At 34.9% G+C, this 19,882-nt stretch overlaps 1 protein-coding gene and 1 long non-coding RNA gene across 4 annotated transcripts; both read left to right on the forward strand.

Moving 5' to 3' along the window:
• On the forward strand, positions 7,157-9,268 carry LOC107627719. The gene is made up of 3 exons (XM_016330540.2): positions 7,157-8,246; positions 8,351-8,747; positions 8,882-9,268. Exons 1-3 carry the CDS (start codon positions 7,354-7,356, stop codon positions 9,131-9,133), a joined length of 1,542 nt encoding a protein of 513 aa, XP_016186026.1. The 5' UTR covers positions 7,157-7,353; the 3' UTR covers positions 9,134-9,268.
• Positions 9,665-12,250, forward strand: LOC107628492. Of its 3 annotated transcripts, none has more exons than XR_002357841.1 (6): positions 9,665-9,751; positions 9,933-9,972; positions 10,178-10,366; positions 10,485-10,621; positions 11,061-11,192; positions 11,947-12,250. It is a non-coding gene; the product is annotated as an uncharacterized LOC107628492 (long non-coding RNA). The 3 variants fall into 3 exon arrangements; XR_002357840.1 differs by having other exon boundaries at positions 9,684-9,751; positions 10,061-10,366; XR_001617815.2 differs by lacking the exon at positions 9,933-9,972 and having other exon boundaries at positions 9,683-9,751.

Raw genomic sequence — 19,882 nt, forward strand, 5'->3', positions numbered from 1 at the left:
AGCCATAATGAATGGTTTGCTATAACAAGAGATTTGATTAATGTATATGAGATCCTAAATTTAAACATATGTGTTACTAATGTGTGAAAAATTTAATTGCAATTACATCTTTAACACTATTTTGTGCAACTATTTCAGAACATATTAAAAAATGTTAATGTTTAATATTTTTTTAACAATAATACAATGTGTACGTTAGAATAGCAGTCAACATTATTAACCACTTATATTATTAAAATACAAAATGTCCTAAATTTCACTAATAAAGTGCAAAAAATACAAAACATGTTATGTATATTAATTAGTATCCGAAATTAGGTCATGAAACATTTTTCTTTCTCTAATCATCGTAACTTAAATATAATTGCAATATAGTATTTTTGTCAAAGAGTGAGTTTATTACCAAAGTTGTTTCTGTTATAAATAGGGGTGACAATATGTCCCCATCACCACATCCTCGTCTAATAAAATGCTTGTTTCCATTATAAATAGGGATGACAATATGTCTCCATCACCACATCCTCGTCTAATAAAATACTTCTGGTTCTCGTCCTATTTCCATCACATATTCCCATTTATTTCTCTCCATGGAGAAGGCGGATACCAGTAGGTAACTATGAATATTAAACTTTATTTTTTATAAAAAAATTTAACACAATCATAACAAAATTCAATATAATCCAACCAAACGCATCAAATTAACATACAATCCAAATACAAATTCAAAATAATTAACATATATATAAAAACTCTAACATACAAATTAAAATAAAATGAAATAGAAAATTTTTCAACAAATACTAGGGATAAATTAGGATTATATATATATAGGCATTTAGGTAAATTCTCTCTCGCAGAAATTTCGTAGGTCTCTGCGAGGCAAATACCTCAATTCCATCTCCATTTATTTATATGAATAGATCTCCGTCTCTGTGAAAATTTCGTGGGTCCCAGTTAGTTCTCCCATCATGGATAATCTCTATGGGTACCCCCTATTACGGATTTTTTTGTCATCTCTATTATGAAGAGACAAGTAAATATCACCCCTAAATATATCACACATCGATATCATTATTATGAATCCGTAATACATTGAATTTACATTTTACATTTAATAAATTTAAAACAAATTATTCACTATATTTACTACGTAACGACAATGACAATGTTATACTAAATTCAAGAAATTTATTCTTACAAAGCATTATACTCAATTTACCATGTAAAAAATTAGAATTGAAGGTTGTACATCACACATATTTAATACTAGTAGTTCTATAAAGCGCGTTATAGCTACATAGACAGTAATAACATTGTCAATCAATAATACGTGTAATACCTCAATAAATAGTTAACATCCACTTTTTTTCTCTTATAGAATTTTGTGTTACTTATATAAATTCAATACTATTACTTCTATAAAGCATGTTTGTCTCTGCTATATATATAGCTACATAGACAGTGATAACATTATCAATCAGTAGTATACGTAATACCTCAATAGATATTCAGCTTCCATTTATTTTCTCTTATATATTGTGTTACTTATATAAATTCAATACTATTGCTTCTATAAAGCGCGTTGGTTGTTGCTATATATATAGCTGCATAGACAATGATAGCATTGTCAATCAGTAGTACACGTAATACCTCAATAGATAGTTAGCATCCATTTCTATTCTCTTATATAATTTTATGTTACTTATGTAAATTTAATACTATTACTTCTATAAAGCGTGTTTGTCGCCACTATATATATAACTGCATAGACAGTGATAGCATTGTCAATTAGTAGTATACGTAATACTAAATAGATTGTTAGCTTCCATTTCTTTTCTCTTATAGAATTTTGTGTTACTTATATAAGTATAATACTATTACTTCTATAAAGCACGTTTGTCGCCGCTATATATATAGATGCATAAATAGTGATAGCATTATCAATAAGTAGTATGTGTAATATGTAATATCCTAACTTTTAGCACCTCATGATCGTACCAAAAGTTTAGGCATTACTTACCTCTAAACCTTTTTATTTTATACAATCTTTATTTAATATTGAGTCTTCGCAAATACGAACCAAAACTTTTAGTTAAGAAAATGCAAATTCTTTATTTTAAAACACTTAATCACAATATATATATATTGTAAGACCCGGTTAATTAATGGCTAATTAACTCATAAATGAGAATTTATTCTAGAAAGCCAAAAATGTTATTTTTATGGCTTAATATGATAGAGGAGATTGAGACGAGAATTTCGGTACCAATTTTATAGAAATCGGACTAAGATTGGATCGAACGGGCCAAACCGGTCCAACCGGACCTAAAATGGGCCCTTGGCCCAACTAAACTAAACTAAAACCCTAGTTTTCAGCACTCTCTCTCCTCACTTATCACTCAAACACGCTGAAATGGAGTAAGGGAGGGGAAGAACACTCTCTCAAACTTCTATCTCTCACTTGATCTTCAAACCACCATAACTTTTGATCTAGAGCTCCGATTGCCGCACCGTTTGTGGCCACGCGTTCACCGCGGAGAGCTCTACAAAACCCATACAATCAATCTTGAGTTAAGCTACGTTTTGCTCTTCGAAATTCCAGCCCTTGTTTTCGAGTTTCATGGATGAAATGTTGAGATTTTGGGCTCTTTGATGTTATAGGACCCAACTCTCTTAAAGGAGAAGGTTAATCTTGTCTCCTTAGACCTTGGGAGTGGTAAGATTCTCAACCCCAGTGTAATTTGTTGTTCTATGATGTTAGGTATTGAGATGTTGTGTATGGGTATGATGATTGTGGCTTAGGTTGTGTATATGTGAATATTGGAGCTTGATTGGTGATTTTGGAAAGCTTGGGAGAGGGTTTTGTGTGATAAAATCTGTTCTTAGAGGTGTTGAGACCTTGAGAGCTTGTGGACAAGTGGTTTGGAAGTGCTCCGGTTGAGCTTGGGAAATCGGCTAAGGTATGATTTCGGTTTCTCGTATCTAATATGTAATGTGGTAGGAAATACTTAGGCTAGAGGCCCTAAGATAGGCATTGAATTGATGATGTTGTTGATTGGTTGAGATATATGATGTGATCATATATGTTATTATGAATATTGATGCCTTGGTTGTGTGATGTATGAGAAAATGCATGTTGTGATATATGCTTGATGAATGATTAAGGTTGAATTGGTGGGTGGTACCATGTTGATGGTGAATATGATGTTGATTATGTATAATGATGGTTGATTGAAAATGGTATTATTGGAAATTGGGATGAGGGAGGATGTATGACATGATATTGTGTTTGTCCTTTAGCCATTTGATTGAGAAGTGTTAAAATGGTTGGATGTGGTTTTGGGAATTTGGTAAAGTGTCAATGTGTGAGTTGAGGATGGCTTGATGTTGATTTTGGTACATTTTGATTGATTTCAAAGAAAAGGGATAAAATTGGCATGTTTTGATTGATTTTGAAAAGAGTTGAAAGTGGCTTGTTTTGAAAATGACACTTTATGGTTTTGTATGAAAATATGGTTTTTGGGCATACTTTGACGGGACATAACTTGGACTACGGATTTCTGATTTGTGCCAAATCTGTTTAGAAATGAAATTGGATCCGGGATGTCCATGCCGTTCGAAGAACGAATGAAAAACGATTTAAATTGAGAAAGTTATGTCCGTCGGAAGATTGGGGGTTGAATCTGTAAATTCTGCAGCTTTTAACTTAGAAAATTTTTAGCAGAATGACCCTCCGCGCGTAGGCGCACATGGCGTGTACACGCCGTTCTTCAAGAAAGCACCATCCACGCGTGCGCGTGGTGTGCGCGGGCGCGTCGATGCGCTGCACCAAATGCCCAGCTATTTTTCCGAGAGTTGTGCCAGAGTTGTGCCAGAGTTGTGCCAGTTTTTTGCCTGGGGCGCAAGAGCACCCACGCGTACGCGTGGTTGACGCTCGCGCGTCGTTTGGTTATTTTTCAACCCACGCGTCCGCGCGTATGATTCTGGCGCGTCGATGAGATTTTGTGGCCATCCCTGCGTGCGCGTGGAGTGCGCGTACGCGTGGCCCTGTTTTTATCCCAAAGTTGATTTTTGAGTTTTAAAAGCCAAATTTCATACTTCTAAGCCTCCGATCTCACCACTTATGTCTTAAATCATTATAATATGCCTAGCAATGAGGCAAGGGGCTAGTAAATGTGGTAACTTGTGAGTGAAGCAAGGAAAAAATAAATGATCAATGAGGATCAAAGATGATTATGTGAGATGCAGAGGATGGCAGTGGAAGTGCTTGTTGTGTCATGGGCCGAAGGGCCGTAATTGTTGATGAATTGGCTGGTTATGGATTTAACCGTGAGTCGGATGGCTAGATTATCGCCGTGTTACGGCAGAGCCATGTTCATGGCTAAGTATAAATGCATATATGCTGTTGAATGAATTGTGAATGTTTGCATTTCCACCATCGGAGATGAGGGTTTCCCTGAGAGGAAGTAGTGGCTAGCCACCACGTGCTCCAGGTTGAGACTCGAAGCTCTTGTGACTCTATGTCGTAAGTGTGGTCGGGCACTGTGAAAGGCCCGGATGAGCTCGCCCCCGTAAATATTCACCAGTAAGGGTGATGGATATGGATCATGATTATAATCAAGTTTATGATGAGTATAACTCGAGTTAGGGATGCGCGACAGAGGGACAGTCCAATGGTTAGCTACCAGGACTTGTCGGGTTGGTTCTATAACCGACAGATGATATCATCAGCCACTAGGGACAGGCATTCATCATATGCATACTATATGAATTGTTTGAGATTGCCTATTTGACTGCATATTACTTGTTAATTTGTCTAAATGCCTTATCTGTTCCTAATTGATCATCAGCCCTAGGGACAGGCATTCATCATATGCATACTATATGAATTGTTTGAGATTGCCTATTTGACTGCATATTACTTGTTAATTGTCTAAATACCTTATATGTTCCTATTTGTAAATCTCTTGTCTGATATAACTGTGTTTGCTATATTATACTCCTGCTGGTGGTTGGGAGGTCTGAAGGAATTGGAAAGGGAAGTATTAGTTAGACTGAAGGATCTTTGGTCAGTTGCCACTTACGGTTTAGTTTGTTTATAAGCTTTGATATTATCTGGAGGATGTTCTAGGATTGCCTTCGGCTTTCCTCTATTATTATGTATTATATATGTGGAAGCTGTTACCATGCTGGGGACCTCTGGTTCTCACTCATGCGGATTTTGTGATTTTCATATGCAGGACGTGAGGTTTCTCATTGAGGCATGCTGGAGACTTCTGGATTTACGAAGATCCTTTGTTCTCGGGACTCTGTTTTGGTTTATATATCTTGTTTAGATACTATTATCTCCATTAAATAATACAAACTGTGATGACTCCTTCTAGAGGGGATTTTGGAGAATAGGTTTCTGTATTTGTGTCCCTTTGGGGTTTTCCTTATTTTATTATATGTATATATTACTATGCTCGGACCGGTTATCTTCGCATCCGAATTTGAGTTTTGATATTCCCATTTTTGACACTCTTTTATATATATATATATATATATATATATATATATATATATATATATATATATATATATATATATATATAATCTCTCTCTTTTTTTTTTTTTTTTCTTTTTGAAAACTTGCTGGGTGCTCCCCTTAGTGTTCACAACTCTTATTCACTCAACCATTGCGCTTTCGAGTTGCGATTTTTGTTTACCCCTTTTTCTACAAAGGCTCCTAGTTATAATCCTTATTCACACTACTATACATACTAGATTTTTGTTTTAGAGGTCGTAATACCTTGCCATCTCTGGATTATGACTTAAGCATAAGACTTTGTTTGAGACGACCCGGCTGGCCCAACCCGAATCCCACTAAAAACTCTTCGATTTCTGTTGCACTTCCTAAACGGTTACTTATCTCCCACTCTTCCACTACTCTCAATCTCTCATTGACCCATGGTATTCTGCATTTTTTTTAGGTTTTTATTCAACGATTTTACACTTTTCTTCTACTATTGTTAGCTTGTTGTCTTCTCAGTTCTTGTCAACACAGCTTTATGAGACTGACTCCATGAGTGTGGTGGCCTCTGCATGATTCATCTCTGTTCTGTGCTTGTGCGCTGCGGACCTGCGGTACCTTGTGCAATCTTATCTGGTAAGTACATAATAAATTAATAACATATTTAGTGATTTATCATCATTACAAATTTACAATTAGTGATTGTTATGCCTTTTGTTTTGTTAATAGTTTAAGGATAAAATAAAAACATGACAGTGATTAATGAACGTGAGTAGTGCTATATCTTAGCAAAATCTCTCTCATTCTAAATTTTGTATTTCAAAGATTCCAATATAAATAAGGAGTACCAATATAATACATATATAGTACTGTGCTCAAATATAAGAAAAGTAGAAAATATCAACATCTCTCTCATTCTTAATTTTGTATTTCAAAGATTCCAATATAAATAAGGAGTACCAATATAATACATATATAGTACTGTGCTCAAATATAATAAAAGTAGAAAATGTCAACGAAACATAATTGGATTGGGATTTAGGAACCTTGTTTTTCATTTAATTTTTTGGTTCTTAAAGCTTTGCTAGTTAAGTTTTTTAATTGCTACCTACAACCTAAATGCTTACATAGTTAATTATATATTTGTTTATAAGTTTATTTATTTTAGTGTAGTGAATTTGATATGGACTACAGAATTTTCTTTTAAAAATAATGTGAATTTATTACTACTGTGTTCTCATTTTAGATTCCATAGATTATAAATTATGTACTTCTATTTGTTTAGGTTTAATATGGCTTCAAATGCGGATAATGGTGAAAATAATACTGGAGTTGAAACTGATCGTAGTTGTGCATCCAAGAAGATCGCTAAAAATACTGCAGGAAATAGGAGTGACAAAGCTGGGAAGCATGGAATTTCGGTTGATGGAGATGCCAAAAAAATAAAATGCAAGTATTGTGATAAGGTGGTGACAGGAGGAGTGTATAGGTTGAAACATCATTTGGCAGGAACAAAAAAAGATGTTGAACCTTGCATGGGTGTTTCTGATGAGGTTAAAAAGGATATGTTTGATATTGTTGTTGGTTTGCAAAAAAAATTAGTTAAGAAGACGAGAATTTGAAGAAAAGATACAAAGTAAAGATGAAGGAATAGAAGAAGAAGGGGAAAAGAAATACAGACACCAGCAAGTCTCTTTAAGAAAAGGGGTGTGAGCACTCAAACAACAATCAACTCAATTTTTAAGAAGGGCTTAAGGGAAGAGGCGTGTGATGAAATTGCTTCGTTCATCTACAATAATGCTATTCCCTTTAATGTTGCAAGGTCTGAAGAATACCATAACATGTTTGAGAAGGTTGCCCGCCATGGATTAGGATTCAAGCCACCTTCTTATGATGAGTTAAGAGGAAAATTATTGAAGAAGGTAGAGTCAACCAAACTAACATTAGAACATAAAGCTGAATGGAAGAAAACTGGATGCACTATTATGACAGATGGTTGGACAGATAAAAGAAGGAGAACTATTCTCAACTTTCTTGTGAATAGTCCTAAGGGAACTGTTTTCTTGAAATCCATTAATGCTTCTGATATATGCAAAACAGCTGAAAAGATATTCAAGATGATTGATGAAGTCGTAGAGGAAGTGGGAGAAGAGAATGTGGTTCAAGTTGTAACTGATAATGCAGCTAACTACAAAAAGGCAGGACAAATGTTGATGGAAAAGAGAAAGAATCTTTATTGGACTCCTTGTGCCGCTCATTGCATTGATTTGATGCTTGAAGATTTTGAGAAGAAGCTAGATCTTCACAAAGACACCATTGCCAAAGGAAGAAAGCTAACTACTTACATATATTCTAGGACTTCTCTAATTTCCCTTTTACAACAGCACACCAAAGGAAGAGATTTGGTGAGACCAGGTATGACGCGATTTGCTACGTTCTACCTTACTTTGGGTAGTCTTAATGAGAAGAAGAATCCAATAATTAGAATGTTCATCTCGGATGAATGGAAGGAAAGCAAGTGCTCAAAGACAAGAGATGGGAAAAACATTGAAAATATTATTTTGGATAAAACATTTTGGGGAAACATTATCCATTGCTTGAGAGGTGCTTATCCTCTTCTTCATGTGCTTCGTATAGTGGATTCAGAGGGTAAGGCAGCTATGGGATATATGTATTCTGAAATTGATCGTGCTAAAGAAAAGATTAAAGATGCTTTTCAAAGTGTTGAACTAAGGTAATAAAACTAGTAATAAGTAAACATTTTTCTCTCAGTTTTATCATTTAATTATTTACTAATTAACTAATTGTCTAATTCACTATTTGTATATTTTTCTTTAGTTATAAACCTTTGTGGGATATTATTGATGCAAGATGGGACAAGCAACTCTTTAGGCCTTTGCATGCTGCAAGCTATTATTTGAATCCACAAATTCATTATAGTCCTAATTTTAAGGTTGAGTATGATGTTAAAAAAGGACTTTATGATTGTTTGGATATACTTGTGGGAGATTCTGCACTCATTACAATTATTGATAGTCAACTTGAAGATTTCAAGAGTAAAGCTAAATTTTTTGGTAGAGATGTAGCCAAGAATGCTCTCAAAACCAAAACACCCTCACAATGGTGGGATTCTTATGGGGATGAACATCCAGAACTTCAAAAGTTTGCTATCCGTGTCTTGAGTTTGACTTGTAGTTCATCAGGATGTGAGCGCAATTGGAGTGCTTTTGAGATGGTAAACTTTTAATTTGATATTAACTTAGGAATTTATTTTCTAAACTATAGAATTAGTTAATTATTCAATTCTATTTTTTTAATTAGCATATGTTAATATATTAAATAAATACTTGTAAATTTTGATATTATTAGGTTCACACGAAAAGAAGAAATCGTTTGAAGACAAGCACAATGAATGATGTTGTTTTTGTGATGACCAATTCAAGATTGGCAAGAAAGAAGCCATCAAGAAATACTGCTGATTATAGCTTTGAAGACTTGGATTCAGATGAAGAATGGATTGTGGAAGATGAAAATATGATGGAAAATATGGAAGAATTTGACACACAAAATGGTGTAAACTTAGCCCCTCAAGAAGATAGAGGTAAAGATGGGGTCCTTTGATTGATTTGGAGATTCCTCTTCTTGATGATGATGCTTTCAATGAGCTTCTCAACTTTTCTCCTAATGAAAATCAAAATGTTGGAGAACATGATGATCATGACTTTAATAAACTGCTTTAGTCTTTATATTTTTTAGTATGATGTTATGTTATCTATTTTATATTTGTGATGTTACATATTGTTATTTTGAATTTCAGACTTGTGGTTAGTTTATATTTTTATTTTTGAACTTTACAAATGTTACATTTTATTATATATTTATGCTACTTTATCTTTATTTTATCATTATGTTATTATTTATGATACGTTTGTCAAATTTAAATTCTCATTTTTATTTAAATTATTTAATTTTATCATATTATATTACTCTTATAATTGATATTGATAAATTTATATAATTGGTAGAATCTTACGTTCCGTTTTACGATTTTACGTTCTACGATTTTTAATTAATTTTCTGATTCTATGTAAAATCTCGATTTTTGATACCTTGATTATGGTTGATTTGATGCATTTCTAATTACAAGAATATATAATAGTAAAATTGATGTACTGATATGGTAGACCTCTCCTCGTCATCTCTCTCTGTTTCAAGGCTTCAAGCTCTCTCTCATCGTTGGTAAGTAACACTCCTCCACTACTTCTTTGAATATTTTTCTTAGTTAATTTTATTGGTATTGCTGTAATAGGATAATCACTCTTCCCAGTATTTCCACCCATTATTTGTGTTTCATGTTCAATGCATTTTCTATAAGTAGTGTGGCAGTAGTGATGATTCAATTTTTTACATTTTTTTAAAGATCGGCACTACTTGAATAAGGAAGGGGCTATTACTTTTCGGTGAGTGGGAAAATAATATCTTCAATTTTAATTTGATTTATGTAATTACTTTTCATTGACTAGTTCAGCTAAAAACTACTTGTGGCAGCATACCAGAACAAGTAGAATTAAAGCCTTTGCATTGTGGGGTCAAAATTCACAGCCAAATTAGAATTATTGACATGAATTTCATATTAGAGAGTAAGAATTACTCTAATTACTCCAGGACATGGTCAAGAGGATTATGTAACTGGACAGAAGTATGTGCTACCCATTCTTTCACCAGTAGATGAGCATGGGATATTCGTTGAAGAAGCTAGACAGTTTAGTGGGCTTGATGTTCTTGGTGAGGGTAACACTACTATTGTGAAATATTTGGATGAAAATCTGTCACATATCCTAGAAGAATCATATGGTAAGTTCTTCCTGTCACTCTTCGCAAACTCTCTTAATGTGCTGAGAATAGTTATTATAGACTTTATCATTTATCATTTATCATCATCATGTGACCTCTTCTATGTTTTCTGATTTAGAATACAAGTATCCATCTGATTGGCGAACCAAAAAACCGACAATATTTAGAGCAACGGAGCAATGAATTACATCAATAGAGGGATTTCGTGATGCTATTATGGGTGCTATTGGCCATGTAAAATGGGTTCCAGCTTAGGTACTCTTTTTTTAAGTTTATATTCCTATACAATTCTGCTCCTTTAATATTTGTAAATTTGTTCTACTGGAAATGTGCTACTTATCATATTTGTTGCTATCTTTCTCAAGGGAAAAACAGAATCTCTGTAATGACCTCTGATGCTTTGATTGGTGTATATCACGACAAAGGACGTGGGGTGTCCCAATTCCTGTTTTTTATCATCTGCAATCTAGAGAACCTCTCATGAATAAAGAAACAATCAATCATATAAAATTTACGTTCAAGAAAATAATAAATTCATGTTTTCTTTTTTCAACTCTCATTAGAAGATATATATAGATGTTATTTTCTTCATGTTTTACATGCAGTAATAAATATTCCAAAGTTGCTTAATTCATATACTCTTATAATGCATGTTGGTCCTATGAAACTAATGCATCCTGAAATTCATTTTCAGCTATTATTGCCCAAAAAGGTAGTGATGCATGGTGGTACATGACAGTTGAGGACCTTTTCCCAACTAAATACTGAGACAGAGCAGCAGAATATGAGAAAGGAACTGACACAATTGATGTATGGTTTGATTCAGGTACAATTTTGGTGTGAAAAAATTTTTAACTGTGACTGGTGCAGTGTTTTATAAGTTCCTCCACACTCCTAAGACTTTCCTGTAGGCACAGTACTGTAACTATAGTAAGTTAGTAATGGCTTGCTAATGTTTGTCAGTGGTAATGTATAACTTCTAAACATATTTATTAAAAGGTTTAATTATTCTTTTGGTCTCTATAGTTTTACCAAATTTTTAATTAGGGCCCTATACTTTTTTTTTCTTTCAATTGGGTCCTTACACTGCTTTTAATTTTATAATTAGATCCTTCCTAGTGGAAAAAATGTTCGAGTTAACTGAATATTTCTTTGCAAACTGAAGGTATTCATAATTAAAAATCTAACTAGATCTTTGTTCGTATGTATTTTGGGAGAAATATTCTGTTAATTTTAACGTTTTTGATATCAAAAGGGCCTAATTACAAAATTAAAAGTAGTGTAGGGACTCAATTGAAAAGAAAAAAAATATCGGTACCTAATTGAAAATTTGGTAAAACTATAGAGACTAACAGAATAATTAAACCTTATTAAAACTAAGATATTAATCAGATCCATGGCCTTAATGCTATGTTTATTGGGTAATACAACTTTGTTTCTAATAGAGTCTTTGCCCATGGTGGCTATCCAAGTTAATCATGCTGCCATTTAGTTGTCCATATTTATGTTAGTATCTACTTTCTTTTGAATTTGGCTCTTGGATTTTTTTTTACTTAACTATAATCTTAAATTTACTTCAGGTTCATCTTGGGATTTAGTCTTCAGGAAACAAGACTGCCTTAGCTTTCCTGTAGATTTGTATATTGAAGGAACAGACCAACAAGGGTAGTTTCAGAGTTCGTTGTTAACAAATGTAGCAATATATTGCTTTTTCTTTTATGATATGACAATCTACTTCTTTGTTTGATACAATCTGAAGAAACATTATTAATCTTATTGACATTAGTGAAACCCTGTGATTGCTTATACTTGAGTCTATTTTTTAATAGGATCTCAAATAATAAGACAATGTGCAATAAATCTAGCATAGTTGTTGGTTTGTAAGAATGCATACTCATTATAAAATATGCATGTGGATGTACAAACATTATTGCATGCTTGTGTAACAAAGGCTTGTATAAATCATAATATCTTGAATGTTTGACCATTCAGGCACTGATTTTGTCATTTCTTTAAAAATTGTTTCTTGGATTTTGGTTGTGTAGCTGGAGACATGAACGGAACACTGTTACTTGGAAATGGAAAATAGTCTTTCTTTTGTCTTTGATAATTATTATTATTTTCTCTTTTTTTTTTTTTGTTCAATCATTGCGGTTGTTCTTGGTGTAGTTAGAGGCATCAACAAATCAGGAATTGAATTAGAGGATTCCTTTGTTCAAACTTCCCTCCAAGATCCTTTGTCGTGTCGTGAACATTCATTTACTGGTCATTTTGTCTCTAACACTCACTTTTTTCTCCTTAATTTGTTGGACTTCATTCAAGTTTAGAAATATATATATATGAAAGATTGAATCTAATGTAAAGGAAATGAACACGTTGGATTTTGACATGTTTTCATTAGGTTGAACAAGAAATTGATGAGGTTTATGCACATATTACTTTGGTGCCAGAATCTAATGTAAGGATGTTGCTACTACTTTTGGAATTTCAATACTTTTCATGGTCAACCTTAGATTCTTTTTGTGCTTGTTTAGATTCTAATAGAATAAATTTTCAGCACTGATGAGCCTACGATCCCCGATCCATCCCCTATTGAACCAACAAGGCCAACAGTTCACTCGTTCTCCAAAGTCTTAACTGCTTTAGATACCAGCACCCATGGCGGCTTTTCTGTTCTCAAGAAATGTAACACCCTACCACACAGAGTCTTATACTTAAGTCATAAAACAGAGGTGGCCAGGTATTACGACCTCTAAAATAAAATATATACATAATATAGTTAAAAGGAATTTATATTCGAGGACGGGGAGGACGTAAGGACAACTAAGGTCAGAATGGAGGAAACGTGGGAGATAAGTCGTTGCGAAGATAAGGGTCAAGAAACTATCTGTTAGGTTGGAAAGGAAACTACTCTCACGAACTCTTGTAGTAAACGATATTTTCAAGGGTGAAAATTTCTGTCAGGGAGGTAGGATGTAAAACCCGAGAAAATAATAAATAACTAGCCAATAAATAAATTATTATTTAAAGAAATTGGAAAAATTAAATTTTATAGTTTAATGAGGTAGAAATAATTAAAACATGAATTTTAATACTAATTTTAAAAGATTTTGTCCAAAATTGGGCTGAACGGGCCGAACCGAGCAAACTGGGCTTTTATTGGGCTCAAGGCCCAACCCAACAATACTTAAATAAAGAGCACAGCTCTTCTTCCCCATAAGAAAGGGGGAAAACACGCTGGGCAAGGATGAGAGAGGGGAAGAGAGTTTCGTGAAAACCTAACCTTTAAAATGGGATAACTTTTGCTCTGGTGATTGGAATTGCATGCCGTTTGTGGCCACGCGTCGGGCTCCTCGTCGAGCTCTTCAATTCCATCTAAATAAAACTGTAAGTAACTCGCGTTTATCTAGCTCTATTTCTGTTAGTGTGTTAAATTTGGGTATAGGATTTGAGGAACTCAATTCCTTAATGATTTTCATGTTTTAGGGGTTCACTAGCCTTGATTCCTTGTCGGTATTGTTCAAGGATATGTGGGTGAAGGTAAGACCTTAAATATTTTGTTGATTGGTGAATTAGTAAGCTTGAATGTTGATTATAGTGATATGTTGTGGGATTAGATTGGATATTGTTGAATTGGAGTACATTGATGATGTTGGGAGCTTGATTGTTGGACCTTGGTGGCTGGAATTCGGTTCGATGAGGCATTGAGATTGTGGTCGGTACATAGTTGAGGTGTTCTGGGCATTAGGAAGAATCGGCCAAGGTATCATTTCAGTTTCTCGTAACTAAAATATAATGTGTCGTGAAAACTTAGGTTAGATAACCTTAAGATAAGATTGAAATGTTGATGTTGTTGAGATTGATATTTGTTGGTATTTATGAGGATGTTGTTGGTAAAATAATGGTTTTGGGGTGATTGGTGATGCATGTTAATAAAGATTAGTGATATGAATGAGGATAGTGTTAGTGAAATAATGATTTTTGAGTGATTAATGATATATGTTGATAATTATGTATATAGTTGTTTTGAATATGAATTATTGTGTTAAGATGGATGAAATGACGAGTTAGAGTAGTATTGGATGAATGAGGAGTGTTGAGATATGATTGGATGGATTTAATGCAGTTTTGGTAAGTTTTGAAATGGTTTTGGAATTGGAAAGGTTGGGAAAAACTTGAGTTTTAAGTTTTGGTCAAAACAGAATTTTAACGAACTTCGACTCCATAAATTGAGCCTCAAATTTTGTATTTGAGTGAAATCTATTACAAAGTAAAGATATTTTCAATAGCTTTAAAACGGTATAAAATTTGAGGAAAATATAATTTCGCAGAGAAAGTTATGGACATCGAAAAACAGGTGCAGAAAACTGATTGAGTTAAGTTGCAGAATTTTTGAAAATACTGGTGCGTATGCGCACGCACACTGCTGTGCGCACGCACCGAGCAGAGCATGAGTTTCGGCTCATGTGTACGCACGAGGGGTGTGCGCATGCACACTACAGTGATTACGCACACTTTTAAAAGATTGAGTGGAGTGTGTGCACGCACACATGTATGCGTACGCACACTACCCTGTTTTGCACAAAAACTCCGTTTTTCACCGTTTGACCTTCCCGGCAAGTCTGTAAACCTCCAAACTATTGTTTTGATAGAAATTCACTATTTTTGAACTATTGAACATTTCTCTGATTTTCCAAAACTCTAAGAACTTTAATTAGAATTTATTAGTAAGGTTTTGAGTCACGAAGTAAGGGTTAGCGAGTGGAAAAAGGTAGAATTGGCATCGGAGGAGTTGAAGAAGGGGATACTCGATTTGATGAGATAATGAAAGTAATGAATTAGGAAATTGAATGATGAATGAGACAATCAATGAATGGTAGTTAATGTGAAAGAGAATAATTGAACTCGATGATGATTAATTGAAATTGAATGAATATTGATAAATGAAGTATAATTGAGAATGATAATGAGTATAACTATGTTTTCTCTCTGGTTGTAAGGGTGACAGGGCACCGATTCCCTCTAATGGTAACAGGGCACATAATCCCTCTAATGGTGATAGGGCACGTATTCCCTCTAATGGTGACAAGACATGTATTCCCTCTAATAGTGACGGGGCCCATAATCCCTCTAATGGTGACAAGACACATATTCCCTCTAATGATATTAATGCACAACCTAGAGATCATATCTGGGTTAGCTACCGGATGTGTCAGGTTCTGGCGATTTAACCGACATGTGAGCTCACGGCCAGTAGGAAAGACATACATCATATGCATTTGTTTGTTTGCTTTAGTTTGCATTCTTGGGATTGCCTATTTGATATTCATGTTTAACTACTATATGTTCTTTTTGCTGTATCTGTAAACTACTTGTGTTTTCCTTGTACTCATTGTTTGTCTGTGCAACTGAGATGCCCCTTGTCTGGAGGAGGAGTGACGAGGGCAGTTCCACTAATGTTTCGGAGGGTTGGAGGAAAGGCGATGAGTTTAGAGATTAAGTTAGAATTGGGATAAAATCAAGAATCCTTAGATACCTCACCTTATTTATGGTTTTAAATTTTAGTTTTAAGTTTGAAGTTGTTGCCGCGAGTTCTAGGATCGCCTTTGGCTTTCTCGGGACCTTATATGTTAGTTATGTGGGCACTGTTACCATGATGAGAACCTCTGGTTCTCACCCCATACATATTTTGTGGTTTTCAGATGCAGGACGTGAGACACCTCGCTGAGGCATATTGAGAGCTTCTGAAAGTGAAGGACTTTTGTGTTTTGGGACTCTATTTTGGTTTATGATGTATATATAGATACTCTTATATCTCCACTGTATATGTATATTATGTTTTATCCCTCTTAGAGGTCGATTTGGAGAAACAGGTTCTATAAGCTGTATGTTAGGCATTTTGGGTTTATTTTGTATATATTTATATATGCTCCGGCCGGTTTTAACTTCGCGAGCCGAGTCAGGAGCTTTGTTATCTGTACCCTTGGAAGTCTTCTATTATGTATGTATATTTTATGTCGCTTTACTCTTATCCTATCCGGTTTACGTTTATCGCTTATGTGAGTGATGCGCTTTTCTATTTAACGCTTTGCTTTAACTTTTCTTCAAAGGCTCCTAGATAAAAGAATTTCTCACCTATATTATATATATATCATTTTACTTTTAGAGGTCGTAATACCTTACCACCTTTGACTTAAGTATAAGACTCTGTATGGAGTGTTATAGGAAACATGCCACAGAATGCCTTCCTGCTTTGGTAACACCTACTACTTTCAACTATTGAACTTCTGTTTCAACTTATTTTGCCCAAAAATCACTTTTTCAATGATAATTATCCACCACAAGACTTAAAGTCTCTTTTTTCAGATGAAAATACAAATATAAAATTGGCGAAGATGGTTGTAGATGCATCTTCTAAATTCTATCATCAATGAAAACTATAATGAAAATGAGGATATGCTTATAAAAGATATTAATGTTTTGTGTAAATAATGACAACCATTAAAAAAAGCTGTCGCAAAAATGTTGTTTTGTTGTAGTGAACGATGACGATACGGAGTTTGTTCCAGAAACCCAACTACCGTCATTTACTACCTCCTAGTATATCTTGCCACCACCATTACCAATTCCTAGCCAAACCCAAGTTCCAAGCTATTATTCGACATTAGACATAGATGTTATGCAAGTGGAGCTGATGTCTTTCGGTCTGGTGGGCAGTGACGATTATGAGACAGATGGGAGCTTGGAGCTAAAGGTTGGCAATAGATTCTACAATAGAGAGTCTCTTCACCTTGCCATCAAGAACTATAGCATTTGTCGGAGTGTAGAGTATCGGGTGGTCGAATATGATCATCTGAAGTATCATTATCGGTAAAGATATTATGCTGTAGGTTGTCGCTAGAGCATTCGGGTTGCATATCGACAAAATCTTGGTTATTGTTGGTTTGTAAATATGAGGCTATGCAAATGTGTTTAGCACCAACAATCTCTCAAGATCATTTAAATCTTGATAGCAACCTGATCTACAGAGTTATCTTTTCCTTGATAGAAGGTAATTGTTTAAAATTTTGCATTTGTTTTTGGAAAAATGGTTACATATTTATCATTTTATTGTAGTAAAATTTCTAAAAATGGTGATATATTAGTCAATTTAAGTAATCCTTCCATTCCAATTAGTATCCTACAAGGTGTGGTAGAGCAGAGCTACAAGTTTAAGTCATCGTACAGAAAAATTTGGATGGCAACGAAAAAATCAATTGCTCAAATTTATGAAAATTGGGAAGAGTCGTACAACCAGCTTCCAAGGTTGTTAAATACGATTGAGAAATATTTTCCTGGTACGGTTCTTGATATCAAGCTTATGCCACGTTATGAAGGCATTCTTCAAGACTTTTGGTTATATGTAGTTTGATAAGGCATTTTAGACATTTCCTCCCTGCACTGAAACCTTCGATATCTATTGATGGCACACATTTTTATGGGTGATGCAGAGGGGTTTTGCTAATGACTATTGCACAATATGGCAACTCAAATATTCTTTCTATAGCCTCTGACATATATCATCTTTATGCTGCTGTGGCCAAGTCACCCAGGAATCTGTGTTAAATCCAAGAAAGCATTAATGGGATGCATTTGGCCAAGTCACCCACCTCTAAATTGATAACCATGCACAATGAATGGTAGGTCCAAGCGAGCATAACAAGACCCTACGAGTAGTCCTTATAACTCTGGAATTCAGCAATCAATGGGACCCATATAACATGTACGATCGTGCTAGATTTATCTGTCATTAGTAACCTGCCGATCAATCTGAGTATGTAACAATGCGCATATTGCTAGTGTAGATCTAGTGCAGCGTCAGCAGACATCTGTCTTAGACGAGTCTTAAACCATGTCTTTTTAATGGTGAAAAACTCGGCCTGGCGCACACCCTCCTACAGCTCCCAACGCAGAGGCAACGCTCCAAGTGCCTCAAGAACCATTTCCCATGTGTCGCGACCGTAGTAAGTGTAACATCCCAAACCACCCGCTAGCACGATATTGTCCGCTTTGGCACACAAGGCCTCACGGTTTTGCCTTTGACGATAGGGATGCTAGTCGAAGCCCCCCACACTCACTCGTCAAAACGCGTCATGCTAGGGAGAGGTATCCACGCCCTTATAAGGCATGCTTCGTTCCCCTCCCTAACCGATGTGGGACCTTACAATCCACCCCCTAAGGGAGTCCAGTGCCCTCGCTGGCAGATCCATCCGGGTTTCGGCTCTGATACCATCTGTAACAGCCCAGATCACCTGCTAGCACGATATTGTCCGCTTTGGCACACAAGGCCTCACGGTTTTGCCTTTGACGATAGGGATGCTTGTCGAAGCCCTCCCACACTCACTCGTCAAAATGCGTCATGCTAGGGAGAGGTATCCACACCCTTATAAGGCGTGCTTCGTTCTCCTCCCCAACCGATGTGGGACCTTATAGTAAGACTGAAGATCATGGCTGCAACTACCAATTGGCTCCCAATGCGTCTGCAAGGCAAGGTGATAAGCAACATTGTGAAGGGTGATGGTACACTCAACCCACAGCATGTGGAACAAATGGATCTCTGGACATAATCTCATTTACAAAGGTCGAAAGGAGCGAATTGTCGAAGTGAAAATCTCTAACTCGTGCCACATGGGCGAAACCAAATTCCTCTAAATAAGGTAGCAGTTCAGGCGGTCTATCCACTCCTGAGTCCTTATTCCTTCTCGAAAATAGAATCCATCGACTCTATATATTTTCAACATCAAATACAATTTAAACCATCGCTAACAATAAGGCCTATTATGTAAAGCAACCTTAAAAATCTATCAACTATAAATCACCATTTATCTCATTCATAATAAACTATAACAATTAGCCTAAATCCAAAGATTTCTACATTATATGTAGTTTAATTTGAAAATAAAATCAAATTTCGGCAACGAAAAGTACAAATATATCTCTTTAATTTATATATTTATAACAATTCATACCCTGATATATTCAAATTATCATAAACTGTTAACAATTAATTAACCAGCTAAAAAATTTAATGTAGTTACTATACACATATTAAGATATAATATAATAAACAAAAAAATTAAGTTCTAACCTGATCATCAATGTAGCCCGTGATATGTTTGCCTTCATTGAAACAATTGATGTCGTTATTGCGAATCATTGAGACATTCTCTCTCTCTGAATTCAAGTTTAGTTAAAACTTAGCAAATGGTTGGAAGTGAAAGCATAGGCACACTGTCTGCATTGTCATATGGTGGTCCCTCTTATTTTTTAGGTAGCAAATGCACAATAGTCGAAGAAATTCTCTTCCTCTATTGCGTTGGCAAGGATTGCACAATTGTGTTCTTTTACTATTGCGCAGACCTCGGCTGCAAAATAGGCACTGCTTGTGAAATTTTGAGATAATACTTAAAACGATAAAAAAAAATTAAAAAATAAATAAATTAGTAAATATATTTTTTTATTTATATAAAAAAACCT

The sequence above is a fragment of the Arachis ipaensis genome, chromosome B02 (genome assembly GCF_000816755.2).
Source record: "Arachis ipaensis cultivar K30076 chromosome B02, Araip1.1, whole genome shotgun sequence".
Lineage (NCBI taxonomy): Eukaryota > Viridiplantae > Streptophyta > Magnoliopsida > Fabales > Fabaceae > Arachis > Arachis ipaensis.